The sequence below is a fragment of the Podarcis tiliguerta genome (genome assembly GCF_965153285.1).
Source record: "Podarcis tiliguerta genome assembly, chromosome: 5".
Taxonomy (NCBI): domain Eukaryota; kingdom Metazoa; phylum Chordata; class Lepidosauria; order Squamata; family Lacertidae; genus Podarcis; species Podarcis tiliguerta.
In genome coordinates, this window is record NC_139538.1 from 74,963,699 (window position 1) to 74,980,620 (window position 16,922).

A 16,922-nucleotide genomic window follows, 5' to 3' on the forward strand; every position below is an offset into this window, starting at 1 on the left:
GAGTTTATAGTAGTTTTCTGCCACATTGTTTTGTTTCCGATGTAGCATTTTGTTGTCTTTCCATCTGCACTAACCACAATGCCTTCTGACAAAAGTCGGCTTTGCAAGCTAATATTGTGGCAAAATATATGTTGTTCATTTTGGCAAGCGCTGCTTCTGTTTCTTAACTTTTCATGCCTGAGGGGAAAGGGCGACTTTTCTGCCCCCTTCCCTGATCTCAACATTATGCAGAGTAAGGTGGCAAAATGAAACAGGGGGGTTCTGTCTTCTACCAGTTACTGCCTGCAGTTGAACCATCCAGCATTTGCCCGTCTCATTCTGCCTGAGGTTCTGCCCATTAGAACAGTGATGGGTAACCCTTCAAAGTGTGAAAGACGCATTCTCTCAGTCTCTCCTGGGGTGCTGCCTATCAGAGGGGCCAGAGGCACAGCTATGTGGAGCACCAAGAAATGTGATGCCTTTGTACACCCACACAAAAGTCAGAAGTTTCTTCATTTGCATGTGTGCATCGCCCCACTCCTTACCCAAACAAGCAAGATCAGTTGCAGCCAATGACATATTTTAGTTAGATGGGGGCGGAAAGAGGGAATGGGGCAGGGTCACTGAGGGAGGGTGCTGTGCATGAGAGGCAGATGTCCTAGGGAGAGTCCCATTAGATACAGAGGCCTGGATGGCCACATTTGGCCCTGGCCCTGAGATAATGCCACAACTCTGTAGAATGAGTCCCATTCTGCACATATAACAGCAAGCTAATTGTTGCTTCTAATGAAATAAAACCATACTGTCCGAAGCATTCTCTCTCTCCTGTACCAATCTCATAACGTAATATCTGACTACTAGGCTCAAAGGTTTTTCACTAATTTCACTAGGGATTGCTTGGCCCATTATTTTCACTTAACACAAGGCTAGGTATCATTATCCCCAAACATTATCTAAAGTCTTGTTTGTAGTCTTTGGCTGGATCTAGACACATCAAAGAAGCGTTTCAGTTAAACGCGTTGTCACAGTGTTATAATGCATATACAATGCATATAAAACACTTTTTTTTACCAGTCTAGGTGAGTTCTTTGTCATGATAAAGAGCCAAGGGGGGGGGGAGCAGTGCATAATAAATCAGAAAATAGATGGCAGTAGCAAGTAGATCAATTGCAGCCAAATGGGCTGGTTCTCATATGCTTGATTGTTCAGTATTTGAACACAGTCAGCTGAATGTGTGAACAAACCATTGAAAAGCACTGTGGTTGAGGTGACGAGGAAGTTCTGCCTGTGGTGATTAGTTTTTAATGGCCTATTTGCATATGCGGGTCATCCCTTGGTGCTCTCCAACCATCAAGTGATGAACACGCATGTGTGAACTGGCCCTTGATATCTGCACCAGAAAGCACTTATAGCTCGGTAGCTGGGTTTATAGTCAGTAATTTTTGTCCTTCCGTTCAACCGTCTAATATAGCCCATTGCTAGCACATCGAGAAAGATTAACATGTAAAGTTTAAAAACTCGTTTTTGAGATCTGCACTTGCTGATTCCTTTTGTCACAACTCTGAATATTTTCCTTTTCTTCTGCATTGCTATAAGGGACTGTATTCCCCCCCTGCATTGTTTCATGCCATTCTCTCTCATTTTAAATTTCACAACTCCCCTGCCGTCATCATTCAGTAGCTCCTTTGATACAGACACTTAAAAGAACAGTTTCTGTAAGATTCACTTTTCCCCCACTGCAAGATGATGGTTGCCAATGAATGAATGTTGCTACTCAAATAGCTGGCCATCTTTATCACCCTGCCGGGTGGGGTAGACAATCATGCCAATCGCCTACCTTTCCAGCTTTAAGTGCAAAAGAGTAGCAAAAAAAAATTCCTTACTATTTCTTAGGATGATACAGATGACTAGCATACGGAGCAAAGTTCCATTGCACTGCGACAGTTTGCTAAGTGATAAATTATCGTTTATATTCGCTCATCATCTTGCAGTGGGCAGAGCTGGTATGTAAGCAGAGGACCAGTTTACTGAGTGCACTTGTTAAACAGTTGTCTGTCATCGGTCACACCTATTTTATTGATCTCCTCCAGTTAGATGCACATGGACCTGGGTGTCACTGCAGCCACCACAAAGGGTTGAGGAACCTGACGTTCTGACAGTCACAGAAAAGACTGAGATCCAACAGAGGCTTCCACTGGAAGAAGGGGGTGATTTTCACTGATCCCACACTGTTCCAGGAGGGTCCCAGACCCCGCAACCCTACAGGACAGCCTTTGGGGGGGGCTGTAGGGGGAAGGAGGAATCAGCCAAAATGGCCACCCCTCTTCTTCTAGCAGGGATCCCCTGTAAGCAAAATTCTACTCACGGGATCCTTGGGCCCAAGCTTAAACATCAAAGCCACACATACATAGCGGAAGGCTGAAAATCAAGTTGGAATTGTCACCATTCAGACTAGTTCCATAAGGACCTTGTTACAGGGTGATGCCAAAAATTTCATTGGAACAGGAGCAACAGATATCTAAAACAAATTCACCTTCAGGCTAGCATAGCCTACAATGATTCCCACCCCCCGGTGCCTTTTCCATAATTTTAGAGGCCTAATGCTGCTAGAAGCCTAATCTTTGGTCTTGTCTTTGATCTGGATCATTTGCTTTATGTTGCTGTAAATTTGGCTACGTTGGAAATAAACTGCTTCAGATTTCCTCGCACCCCCAAGCTGAATGGGTGTGGAAGTTTATCTTTAAAATGTTTTTTTGCATGCCCTTTGGTTCTTGGTATATTATTTTAACACTTCTTTTCGTTCACAGACTACTTTGTCTAACATACACACTTGCACACCACCGAGCCTGGCTGCTGTTCTATATGTAACCTTGCAAGTGGATTGATAACTTGGGCTTGCCCATACAGCTTTTATGTGGTATATTATAGCTGCATAACAGGGGATAGGCAACTTTGGTCAGAATTTCTTATTCCCAACTTGAAGTCCGGGGCTGGTTGATACATCTGTGCTGAACACAAATCTCACCTCCCCTAGACTGGCCAGTTTCAGAGGATAGACAGATGAAGGGTTTGGTGTAGCCAAAGTACTGCTGTTTCCATGTTTGGAATGCCCCTGCTTCAATGGAAAATGAGTAATGCTTGATTTGGGGACTCCATTCTCATGCTTCAAAATGAAGAATGCATAGCATAGCTAGCTCACGGGCATAGTGACCATCTTCTCATAGTAGTAGATCTTCTCAATAGTAATAGATTGGTGGGATATTGTCAGGTGTGCAGCTCCCCTGTGTTTGATATCACGTGTCAGAGCTCCTAAGGAAAAGCTTTATCCTTTAAGTGCCTGTTTGACAAAGCAAGAAGGATCCTCAATTCTGGAGAGATCCAAAGATGTAAACTGCTGCACCTACGCAATTATTCCAAGAGCTGGAAACCAAGCTGAGAGTTGGACGTCAGTGGCAATTAGTACACAACTGGGCATAAATCACTCTGAAATCTGTATGGAGTCTCTCAACTATTAGGTGTTTCACAAAGGATGGGCATTTTGGAGGAATGTAATACTATACCCCCAGTAATTGGGTGCCACCGCAATGGCTCAGTGATTCATTTAGGTCAATGTATTGGTAGAGCATGGGGTTTACTGGTGTGTATTTAAAAATAAACAAACAACAAAATGGCAGTCTATTTAAAAAAAAGGATTGACAGTTCTCAAAACTAAAGATCTAAATACATATGTCTATTTATCCTACTGGATATCTGCAAAGTACCTGATTTATAAACACTTCAATTTTAATTAAGTGACCAAGTACATAAGTACATCAGAAACAGGGAACCAAAGTTTCTCTTTAGCTGCTCCCATAACAGTAGTGGTCTTTTATTGCTGTTGATTACCGTATTTTTCGCTCTATAAGACACACCAGACCATAAGACGCACCTTGTTTTTGGAGGAGGAAAACAAGAAAAAAAATATTCTGAATCCCAGAAGCCAGAACAGCAAGAGGGATCGCTGCGCAGCGATCCCTCTGCTGTTCTGGCTTCTAGGAAAAGCTCACAAGAGCTGCGCTCCCTTTAAAGAGCGCGCGGAGCATGTGTGCAGCTCTTGGGGGCTTTTCCCTAAGGAGGGAAAAGGGCAGCCCGTCAGTCCATTCTCCCACCTCACGGAAAAGCCGCCAAGAGCTGCACACATGCTAGACACGGCTCTTTAAAGAGCGCACGGCTCTTGCTGGCTCTTGCTGGGGGAAGGGACAGAGGGCAGCCTGTCAGTCCCTTCCCCCACCTCCTGGAAAAGCCCCCAAGAGCTGCACTCCCTTTAAAGAGCGCACGGAGCGTGTGTGCGACTCTTGGGGGCTTTTCCTCAAGGGGGGAGAAGGGACTGACGGGCTGCCCTACTCCCTCCTCGGGGGAAAAGCCCCCAAGAGCAGCACACACGCTCCACACGGCTCTTTAAAGGGAGCGCTGAGCAGAGCCTCCCGCCTGCATTTGCTCCATAAGACGCAAACACATTTCCCCTTACTTTCTAGGAGGGAAAAAATGTGTTTTATGGAGCGAAAAATACGGGAAATGTTCACAGCCTCCAGATTTTGCTGGGCTCCCACTCCCATCAACCCCAGCCAGCAGGGCCAGCAGTCAGGAACGATAAGAGTAATCCAGCAACATCTGGAGGGCTGCAGGTTCCCCACACATTATTTAGATTAGCCATACATGTATTGCAGCTAGGAACAGAGCAGAAAATCATTCAGGGGGAGAAATTCATTCAGCTTGCATTTCGATGCATATCTATAACTAGTTTGCACTTCCTGAACCAAGATGTAGCTGTCCCTCGAGATCTACACTTCTCCGAATTTTGTGAAGCGGTTTTCCACCCAAAAAATGTGCACAAAAATGCATATATCAGTGAAAATAACATTCCAAGCCGCATTGTGGTAGGGGAAGTTGCTTGCGAAAATGTGTATATTAGGCAAATTTGTCTACAAAGACTGCACATATTAGAAGAAATGCATATGAAAAGACATATTTTTAATGTAGGCTTTAAAGAAACACTTGCAAATGGGTGCAGAAATGGGGCAAACTGAACCTAAAGTTGGGAAACTGAGAGAAACTGAAATTGACAAATTTGTCCATCCCTAATAGCAAGCAGTTACTATCTTCTATGAGGCATTTTGTTCTACGAGAGAAGGGCGGAGGGAACTCATCTTCTAAGACCATGCCTGCCACCTGGAATTTGTATTAAAATAATTAACAGCCTTTGAAATGAAAGAAAAAGTGTTTCCCACTTAATGGGGGGGGGCACCTTTTGAATTGATTGAATGATTAATTAATTGGTTGATTAATTATCGACTAAGACTTACAGTATGCAGACCTACCTGACAGTAAACCCCACTGATCACAATAGGTCGTACTTCTCTGCAAACATGCAGTGAATGTAAACATTTCAACCCTAATTCTTACACTAGACAGAATATATGGCAATAGATATCTAGGGGGTTCCTTTAACTAGCTTATGGGGTGCTTATGCCTAGTTCTCACTGGAATTTCAATCCATTAAATTTTCAGTTCCCACTGCAGATGGGGACTCATGGGACTGAATGTTCTTTCATACAACCTGCCCCCTCCTCCCCAAAGAAATCCTCAACCCTCCACATAGAAAACTAGCTTGTCAGAAAGAAGGCTAGATTAGAGCCCTTGTAATCTAGCTTTCTAAGTGCATGGATTTACTAATATTTTGTTCAGAGAGACATTGAATTGTCGGAGCTCCCAGCTCCCCTGCAGTCTGAAGTGGCGCAGTCCAGATGCAGGTGTACCACCTGATGAGAAATTAGGCCTGCATTTTCAATTCTTTTCCCTGGCGTTCTCAGGGAGCCCCTTATCCTAGCAAGGGCCCTCCCCGCTTTGCGAACCGCTGGAGCCAGCCATGCACCACCCACCTTTCAGCACAATTCAATAGTTCTCCCACCACAGGAAGAATCATTAATTGTATTCATACTATATTCCCCTCCTTCCACAGTGGCAAGAAAAATGTTGCTGGATCTCCCGAAAACAGGTAATGTGTTTTTGTAGACTTGACTCCCCTCTTTATTACAGATGCTTTCCCTCGGACACAGAATGGTCACACCCAGCAAATAGTTATATGCCTTTAAATCCTGCTCATCAGTGGGTTGAAGTCCTCTTAACCTTATCCTAGATTTGGGGTTATTTGATTTATGAACTGTTTGAAAAGATTAGAATACATGTCTGCACCTGGGAAACTGTCCTCTAGAAAGAGATTGGTCTTGGTTTCAATCAGGAGAGATGTTAACGTTTCAAATGTAAATTCACTGGAATTATGCACCATTTTATTTAGAAGTGTTTTTAGTTACATTCCCCCCCCCCAAAAAACTTTCTGGTCAAGTAACAGAATAGTTCTTCTCTTGTGCTTTCATTCTAAATTTCTCTTCGAAAATTTCACAGCTGAATTAGGAGGGGACACGTAATAGGGGTGTTTGCAAGTCACACCCATTTCCCTGTTTATTTTTTATTTTTTTGCACTATACAGCACATGTTACTGCTGAAATATGGTTGGTTCAGCTATCACTGTGCAGCTGGCCTGTGTTCACCATGCATCTCCTCCATTCATGACTCACTGTTTTGCTTTATAACTTAAATCTCTTGCTTTTCAGTATTTGGACCTCCCATTTTACCTGACAGTTAAAGAAATTTATAACAAGTTTCTAGATTTCTCAGTTCTCTGAAGACACTCCTAGGCTGTGAGTTGGATCCATAAGTGCATCTCTGCAAGCAAAGGGCATCTTCAGCTCATGAAAGTTCTGTTTTCACGCCTTGCACAAGAAAATTAAAACCAAATCCATATATATGGATTTGCTTTTGATTAATGTTCTTACTTAATAGACAAACATAAACAGTAAAGTCACCAAATTAATAAAATGACATTTGCAAACAAAAGAAGATATATTAAAAACAAATGAACAAAATACCAAAAACATACATACAACTACAAATCCATAAGTTCTTATGTACACTTATGTCACCATATTCTTTAATCCTAATTCTTTGTCTTCTCCAATAGACTTCCATCTTCCTCTAAGCGGGTCTATTTTATCTATTTGAACTGCTCCTTTTATCCTTTCTTCATTTCTCCTATTTTCCACATACCATACTAATAATCCATATTGTGGTTTGCGAAAAATAATCAAAGCAAATCCAAGTTTTTACTTGGGGACACTGGTTTTTTTACATAATCTCTATAGATTCCCCATTCCTTTTGGAATTTTTGGTTAGGTTGTCTCCTAATTGCATCTGTCATTTTTGCCAACTCGAGATATTCAAATAGCTTATCCTGGCATTCCTTTTTTGTTGCTACTATTTCACTTTTCCGATTCCTAGCTATTAATATTCTAGCTGTCTTTGTGGCATAAAAAAAAATCTCTTTTTTTTTCATTCCTCCTATTTTTCCCCCCCTGTTCGCACAATAAAATGTCCAGGAGTTTACACAACTTCGTGAGCAAGTGGAAGTGTGAGAACTGCTATAGAATCGACCCCTTTAAGCACTATAATATGTGCACTCTTGGACAAGGGATTGTAAAACAAAGCTAGTGGTTATTTTCTTTCTCTTCCCACTAGTAGAATGTATTTACCATGGAAATATGGCATATTTTCAGGTGCTTTTGTATCTATGATGTCAACAAAAATGTCAGAAAAACCACAGTCTTCATCATGAAATCCAGGAGTTTTATTTGGACACCTAATATCTTGGCATTATTATTATTATTATTATTATTATTATTATTCTGTTTTAAGGAACAACTCGTTGAGCTCTCTCTCACAAAAGCCTTTGAAATTCAGAGGACTTTTATGGGAATTATGCCGGGTGGGTTGTATCCTTGAATGTTCTTCTTTAACACATGGGAAATAGTGACCCTGAGGCAGCTATACTCCCATGCAACTAGTTCTGCATAAAAACTAGTGGCCCCAAATGCGGATGTGAGTCCACATCAAAAGTTGCATCCTGTCATTCCAGGATGACAGTGACCAGTGCACTACGGTTGTTCATTGAGATGCACACTGCATCCGCCTTGCCTGCACACACGGCAACCTGCTTCTGTGTGCATCTCCTCCCTGCTACATGAGAGCTTTACAATGGGATGCAAAAACGTTTCAAAGCATTGCATCCTACGGTAGATTTACATAGTGGCCATGTAGATCTATGTCGTTTAAATGCCAGCTCCTTGTTTGGCCTGATTCCAACCCCGTCCCTCCCCTGCCAAGGTCTTGGTTGTTCTTTAAGTTGGAGGTGATGTGATTCCCCACCCAATGACCTCTCTTATGCACATGCACCCTTGTAATCTCTGTTGCCCAGCACTGCAGGTACTGCTCACGATGTACAGTATGCGACGTCAAGTGTTTGGCATTGCCCTAAGTCTTGCAGCACAGATGCCAACACTGACAGAGCTAGAGCAATGGCCTCCAAAGGGTCCGTGAGATTTGGGACTGGTACAAGTCAGAGGGAAGCCAGCTGCCACAGTGCTGGCCAGACAGTCCCTCCTGCTTTCTCCAGTAACCAAAGGTACACTGCACCATGCAACTCCATGACTGACCTGGTTTGGATCTTTGCTTTGGGTTTTGTAATAACCTCTTCTAACTTCTAATGGAACATTCCAATATTTAAAGACTCTCTATACCAGCGGTTCTCAACCTGTGGGTCCCCAGATGTTGTTGGACTACAACTTCCATCATCCCTGAGCTCTGGCCTTGCTAGCTAGGGATGATGGGAGTTGTAGTCCAACAACATCTGGGGACCCACAGGTTGAGAAAGGCTGCTCTATACAGTCTACACACACACACACACACACACACACACACACACACACACTGTATTTAATATGAGACATTAAATGTTACATCTTACCTCACTGTTAGATAATTGTCCGTAATAAATGATTACAGCAGCTTCACGTCTCCAGATTATTGCACAATAACTGCAGCTGTCACTTATAAAGGGAATTTGCCCCAACTAATTCTGCTTCAAAAAAACAATTCCACAGGTATGTGTTGGCCCAGCCTTTGTAAATATGCTCACAGAGGTTGCTAGTCTACAGTTGTTTTACTAGCCTGCTGTAGGCTACCAGAGAAGGGGTGGGCAGCAGCATCCCTTCTCCTGAGCTTGGGTTTCCCTCCTCCTGCAATCTGCTCAGAGGGGCAAAGCTCTCAGCTCCTCCTCCACTAGCTTACTCACTCGTTGGCATGCAGTTTCTACAAAGTGCGTGCTTAAATACGAGGCTGTGCTAGCCACAGAGAGAAATTACGCCCAGAATTGGAGCTCCTGCGTGAGATTTCCCCTATTCACTTTAGCAGAGGGCAGTGGCGTAGCGTGGGTTGTCAGCACCCGGGGCAAGGCAAGTAATTTGCGCCCCCTAACCCGTGGATTTCCGCCCCCTAACCCTATCCCCCAGATGTTGCGCCCGGTGCGGCCGCCCCCCCCTGCACCCCCACGCTACGCCACTGGCAGAGGGCGCAGTTTCTGGAAAAATACTCGGAGTCGAGTGTGAATTTCATGCTCTTTATTCAGCTCATAGTAGCAATGAATGAAACTTTCCCAAAAACGTCTAGCTATATACAGTCATACCTCGGGATGAATACGCTTCAGGTTAAGCATTTTCAGGTTGCGCTCCGCAGCGACCTGGAAGTAACACAGCGCGTTACTTCCGGGTTTCACCGTGCGCGCATGCGCAGACCGTCAAGATGATGTCACATGCATACGCAGAAGCGCCGAAACGTGACGCGCCGACACGGGTTATGTTCGCATCCCGAGGTACCACTGTATACATTATTTACACAATGGGCCCCACGTGATTGGCTTCCAGGCTGCTCCTGCAGGCCAATCAGGTCACTGATTCACTTCCACCTGGAGCTGGATTAGCAGACGAATCAGACTGCTGCATTCTGGATCCTCTTGTTCTAGGATTCAGCTCAGTACATAACAGTCTCATTTGTGCAAAGGGATGCACAATCAGATTTCTTCACTGAAATGAATAGAGTTCCCATTAATGGGAACCAGTTGTGTATTACCATTACCACACTTGCAAGAAATTACTGAATTCGAGTAAAGAAAAAAAATCTCTGCATTAGGGTTGGCTAACTTGTGGCACTCCAAATATTGCTGGACTACAGTTCCCATTATCCTGATCATTGGCTAATCCTGGCTGTGGTTAATGGGAGTTGGAGCCCACTACATCTAGCGAGCCACAAGTTAGTCACCCCTGGAGAAATATCAATTTATTTAATTAAATGATTGCCTAAATTGCTTGCCCATCCGTATTTAGTCAAGTTGCAATCTGTTTTAGTTCAAGCTTCTTGCTACTTGTGCTTTGGAGTAAATCCTACTAAAATTAGTGGGGCCTCCGGGGACACATTGAACTGAACTGTAAAGATCAAAAACATTTCCATATTAGTTTCCAAACTATGTTCATTTCCGTCCAAGTTCCCATTCAATACACAGCTTGCAACCTTTACCAGGTTTAGATTTTTACTTGAGAACTAGGCGCAAGTATACATTTGTGCGTTTCCTAACAGAGAATAACCACAGATGTCCATCATGTGTTCTTTTTCAAGACCACACATGATGACTGGTCATTATTCTCCATATTACCAGTGTGTTCCCTACTTTGTGCTTAAAAGCTTCAGTGTGGGTTTTGTGTGTTTTAAACACAGTTTTTTAAAAAAATTCACCATCTTAACGTGTGCTGGACTGTGCAATTCTGTATGAGAAGGCATCAAACCTGCCAACAAGTTGTGTGTGTCTGTATTTTCACCTGTATGGCGCTATCCTGCTATGTGTTGTATGTTAAGAAACTTGGATTTCCTCTGAAGTTCCCCTTCTAAATATGGGATTTAATAGAAGCTGGTGGAATAGGAAGAACGATCAAGAGGATTTGGCTGGTTCACACATGCATGTGCTTTACACTACGTCTCACCACTTGTTTCCGCAACACTCGATGGCTTGCAGTTGACCGTGTGAATGGATTCCAACAAAAAGTAAGGAGTGCCCGCTGGATCAGTCCAGCATCCTGTTCTCACAGTGGCCAACCAGTTGCCTTTGGGAAACCCACAAGCAGGATCTGAGCCCAATAACACTCCACACACACACACCATTTCAGGCTACTCATGTTCAGATGCATCACTGCCTCTGCTGTGGACTATTGTGTTGGAAGGAAGGTTTTGTGGTTCTGCATTTTAACTCTGAGATGGTTCATTAACACACGTAGGTCATCCATTCATGTTGCCGTTACCACCACAATTGATGTGCATGTATGAACCAGCCAATCTACAGGCAGAAGCTAACATGAAAACATCCAATGGCCCGATGTAAGGTTTTGTTGTGCAACTGTCGCATAATATGATAGTAGGCTGCTTTTGAAGGCCAGTACAAATGTTTGGGTCTGTTGTGAAGTATAAGATATTAATTTTTTGCATAGTGTTCTGTATAAAATCTAATGGCTCATATGAATTCTGGTACATCAGTAATAATTCTAAAACCACATGAAGGGCTGTCAAAACAGCATTTTCACACTGTTTTATATATATATATGTTGATAACTTACTGATGATCCTGATAGCTTTTTTCAAAGCTCAACAAGGTATAGAGTTTGAATTCTGTCCTGGGCTGTGGACAGAATTCCTTCCATATGTGGGCACTTAGAATCCAGATAGAATCTACAAAACATCCGTGCCCTGCATCTCTAAAACTTTTGTTAAGAATGGCATGGTGTACATTTGACATAGAAATACTGGGTAAGAAACAGGGATTGTCCTTTGTGTGAAACAGGGAAAGGAGAGTTGGTAAATAACTTATTTGATTTTTCCCCCTGCAGCTTTTTTTGTTCACCTTCGCTGGAACACACTCCTGCAATGAATAGATGTTTCATACATAAAGTAATCATTTGATACAGCTAACTGGAATATATAGAAATGAAGTCAATGTATATGCTCAGTCAGTTTATCCTTCATTCAGAGAGTGTTGTAATCTCTAGGAATGATATCTTAACACCTTTAAAACTCTTGAAGTCTTTTAAAACAAAACAAAAACCCAATTTTCCTCCCCTCTTCTCTTCCTCCTCCTCTCTACCTCTGTTTCCCCTCCTTTTTCTTCCGACTCCTCATTTTATTGATTATTCCACCCCCCAATAGCCCTTCAAGACTAATCATTTTGGTTAAGTGCAACCAACTGCTCTAAACCACCTTAGTTTATCATCATAATTTGCCCTCACGATCATTTAACTATGACTTGGTTTGCATAAGTTTACTATCATCTAATGCTGATCAAGGAAGCTGGGATTTGTGGTCTTATAACATCTGGAGGTTCACAGGTTCCCCATCCCTGGTCGATGTGTTTACACACAACTGATGCCTGTGATATTCTTACACCCAATTGTTTGGCATATATACTTTTGTATTTTCCATGCAAACCAGTAAGATGGAACAGCAACTCCTGTTATTTTAGGGGGACACCCATAACATCTGTGAAATAGAATGTGTGGCGCTTTAGAATAGTGGGTTTTTGGTGGGCAGAACAACTTGGAGGGGAGCCGAACCCTGAAATATCTGTGAACAGGCAAAAATACACGCTAGTGATTCAAACTAGAAAAGGTTGCAGAAGATCCATCAGGATAGCTTTCAATGGGAAGTTCAGTAATGGCAGACAAGGAAACCTGGCCATTGGCGAGGTTCTAGAGCTAGCAAACAGGCAAGATGAGCATGTCAAGGGACCACTAATTGGATTTTTGTATCTTCAGAAAACCATGTTTCTGTCAAAGTTCAGGAGAACCTGCTCATATCTCCTCAGGTTCTCTCAGGGCTTAAACAATCATTAGAACACTGCGAAAGGAACTCTGTGGATCTGTTGTCGTAAATCCTGCTTATTAATGGCACTCCTGTAATCTAGATTGTGGGGAAGCAGTCAAATCCTGGCACAGGAGTGTTTTTGCTGGTCATGAGCTGAACAAGGCCAGGTCCCAATGCCAGCACAAGGGCACCAGATCGTCGATGTTGGGGTTTGATGTGGTGCACCACAGCACTATGCAACAGGACTGTACAAACCGAATCAGGAAAATCACATGCTGAAGTTCTTGTTAGGCTACACCATTTGGACTGCAGGTGGAGAATCACATTTGAATGCTCACCCACCCCTGTATAACAATAAAACTCCCTGCATATAGAAAATGAGCATGTCGGGAGATGGCTGAGATAGAACCCTTCATAGTGCCATAAGAGGATGACGTAAGCAATGAGTGCAGTTCCACAAAGGGAGACCACCATGTGCAAACTCTGCCTCTTGAAGGGTGTTTGCTAGTGGAGGGAGTCTGCATAGGTTGTAAAGTTCTGCTGAGGGCAAGTGGGCTTCCACTTTACATCACAGGGCTCATTCACACAATTCTCCATGTAATTATATTTGCACATTCATAACTATGTAGGCTTAAGAAAGGTTCATGTGAACCGTAAAATATACTCGGAGTCGAGAGTGGATTTCATGCTCTTTATTCAGCTCATAGTGGTGAGGAGGAATGAATGTTCCCCCAAAATATCTGCTTTATCTACATTACTTACACAATGGGCTGCATGTGATTGGCTAGTTCTGGGATTCTCCTGTAGGCCAATCAGGTTGTGGATTTACTTTCACCTGGAGCTGGATTGGGCGGCTCCTGCGGACCAATCATACTGCTGCACTGTTCTAGGACCAATCAGACTGCTGCATTTTGGATCCTATTGTTCTAGGACCAATCAGACTGCTGCATTTTGGATCCTATTCAGCTCAGTACATAACAAACTGGTTGATACACATATGAAGCAGTAACCAATTCGGTGACAGCCCAAGTGGGGGAAAAGGTATTTAGGGAGATGCACTTGTTGTGTGGGGCCTATATCCACTTGGAAACGCATGTTTCTGTCTGTGGTTGTATCGGAGTTAGAAGCAGAGGTGAGGGAAGGAAGAGTTTTTGAATTTGCTCCAGCTCTAACCTATCTGTGCATATAGAAGTACTCGCCCCCCTTTGCACATGTTAGCTGCTTTCAACAGCTTGCTAAAGTTTTGTACTCTGTGTTTCCTCCCAAGCAGGGACACCAACTATAGGGGGCAAAAGGGGCTTGAGCCCCCTCAATATTTTTGGACAGGGGGCCGAGCCCACCCACCCCCCAATATTGAGGGGGGCTGCCACCCCCTGCCTCCAATGGGCAAGTGCCGGCTCACCAGGTGGGGGACACCAAGGGCAATTTTCACCCTCTGTGCTCCTTGCCACCGATGGGCTGGCCTGCTTTGTGGGGGCGGGACAGGTCATGTGACACCCGGCCCCCTCAATATGGGGGGCAGCAAGTCGGTGCCTCTGCTCCCTAGAGCTTGTGTAGCCAGGCCTGCAAAGGATGCAGAATTGGTGATGGCCCCAGAAAACCCTTTTGGTGATCCCGTCCCCGATATCGTCTCTGCGTTTTTCCCAGCAAAGATGGCTGCTGATGTGTCCCATGTGTATCGCCCAGTTCACACTAACCTTTTTTTTGCCCCCCTTTCTGAAATTTGGCTATGGGACCCAGTCCAACGAGAACGCCGAATCATTTCGCCTCAGCTCTAACTGTGGCCTCAGCTTAACAAGCATCCTAAATGCTGTGATTTTTTAAGTCGTGCTTCAAAATTACCTGATAGTAATTTTGCTCGCCTCTTTGTATGTATGTATGTACCTTTCAGGCCCGAGCAAAACAGGTCTTGGCTTGGTTAAAAGAAAAAATAGCTTGCAGCTTTTAAAGACGCAACCTTGTTTTATCCCATTTAACTTTGATCAGTACCCCTGTTGAGCATGCGCCAGTGTCTACCAGCTGCGCCCCTTCTGCTGTGCTGCCTGCTTCAGCCAATCAGCCCTCTGCTGCCGCTCACAGTGCCGCTCATCAGATGACCCTGCCGTCAGCCGCGGCCACTTCCATGGTGCACGACTCCATCTCGTCTTCTTGCCAAAGGTAATACTTTGTGCCTGTTTGCTTCACCTGTTGGCTTAGATGTGTGTAACATGGTTGGGAAGAGAATGAGGAGGAGTGGGGAAAGAGAGGAAGAAAACGTTCTCTTGGAGGATACTGGGGGGAGATAACTATTTACCAAATTATCTGTAAGATTTATGAAGTGCTTAAATCAAAGCACATTCTGAGCAGAGTACGTAATAAAACCATAGATGAAACACATTTAAAATCCACAAAACAGATTAAAAATATATACGCAGAACAATCATCAAAAACACACAGATAAAATCAGTAAAACCAAAACAGGTAACTAAACTACCATATTTTTTGCTCTATAAGATGCAGCAGACCATAAGACGCACCTAGTTTTTGGAGGAGGAAAACAAGAAAAAAAATATTCTGAATCCCAGAAGCCAGAACAGCAAGAGGGATTGCTGTGCAGCGATCCCTCTTGCTGTTCTGGCTTCTGGGATAGCCACATGAAGCCTCTTCAGGGCAGCAGGATGAAGGCTCTCCCTGCCCTGAAGAGGCTTTGCTGCACAGCGATCCCTCTTGCTGTTCTAGCTTCTGGGATAGCTGCGCAGCCTGCATTTGCTCCATAAGACGCATGCACATTTCCCCTTACTTTTTAGGAGGGGAAAAGTGTGTCTTATAGAGCAAAAAATACAGTATATGTCTGTGTAGGACAGGCCTCGTTGGCTTGGCATAGACATTTCTGTGAGCAAGGAAATATCATTTGAAAGCAATTTAGATCCAGAGCAACAAAACAAATCAGAGGGGCTTGAAATTCTCTTTCTCCCCAAGTTCAGCAGATGCTGTGGGAAAACACAGAGCTGATGAAAATAAGTGGGCACTGACCCATTAAGTAACCAGGACAGGAGATTTTTGTAGAAGTGGAATATAAGTAGTAAACCCATTTGGGGTTTTTTGTGTGTTTTTTTAAATGTAACTTCAGTGTTATCTGCTTCCAAGGCGGATAACTGAAATAACAGCAACTGGTGAGGTATGAGGGATATATTGCATGGCAGTTCCAGCAAGAAATTGTTAATTTAAAAGCAGCTGGTTCCTATGAGGACTGTAAATATGTACCCTATTTTTCGCTCTATAAAACGCACCAGACCACAAGACGCACCTAGTTTTTGGAGGAGGAAAACAAGAAAAAAAATATTCTGAATCCCAGAAGCCAGAACAGCAAAAGGGAGCGCTGCACAGTGAAAGCAGCAATCCCTCTTGCTCTTCTGGCTTCTATGATAGCTGCGCAGCCTGCATTCGCTCCATAAGACGCACACACATTTCCCCTTACTTTTTAGGAGGGAAAAAGTGAGTCTTATAAAGCAAAAAATACAGTATGTTTTTCCCTATAGCTCTGGCAAAGGGATAGTGCTCAAGTAGTGTTCACAGCAAACCTAAGAGAGAAGGGCTGTAGCTCAGTAGCACAGCATCTGCCTTGCATGAAGATGGTCTCAGGTTCATTCCACCAGTGGGGTTTGACATGTCCCCTGTCTGAAACCCTGGAGAGCTGTTGCCAGTCAGTGTAAACAAAACTGAGCTAGATGGACCAATGGCCTGAGTTGGTAGGTAGCAGTTCCTACCCTAAGCATGAAACACCATTCCACACACGGAACTTCCCTTCCGGCCTTCTCTTCCACCTGCTGTATCAAGCAGGACTTCAGCTGGGACTGGCCACAAACAAGGGGAAACAATGTACAGTGGTACCTCGGGTTACATATGCTTCAGGTTACATACGCTTCAGGTTACAGACTCTGCTAACCCAGAAATAGTGCTACAGGTTAAGAACTTTGCTTCAGGATGAGAACAAAAATCATGCTCCGGCAGCGCAGCAGCAGCAGGAGGCCCCATTAGCTAAAGTGGTGCTTCGGGTTAAAAACAGTTTCAGGTTAAGTACGGACCTCTGGAACGAATCAAGTACTTAACCCGAGGTACCACTGTACTCGCCAGGT

The 16,922-nt window shown here is 43.8% G+C and overlaps 1 protein-coding gene across 47 annotated transcripts in view; it reads left to right on the plus strand.

Moving 5' to 3' along the window:
- The window catches only part of LDB3 (LIM domain binding 3), a 152,461-nt gene that overhangs the window by 111,125 nt on the left and 24,414 nt on the right, over positions 1-16,922 (plus strand). For 16 of the 47 annotated variants that reach the window (XR_014511020.1, XR_014511022.1, XM_083439993.1 and 13 more), the window contains 3 exons: positions 5,978-6,013; positions 8,327-8,533; positions 14,794-14,964. The exons of 6 other annotated variants lie outside the window; for them this stretch is intronic. Coding sequence is in view for 37 of the 41 variants with exons in the window: in XM_083439993.1 (XP_083296119.1) it covers positions 5,978-6,013; positions 8,327-8,533; positions 14,794-14,964 (414 nt within the window). In the remaining 4 variants the exon portion in view is untranslated. The remainder of the gene's footprint in view (positions 1-5,977; positions 6,014-8,326; positions 8,534-14,793; positions 14,965-16,922) is intronic. 25 more of the 47 variants (XR_014511021.1, XR_014511023.1, XM_083440017.1 and 22 more) reach the window with 4 other exon arrangements.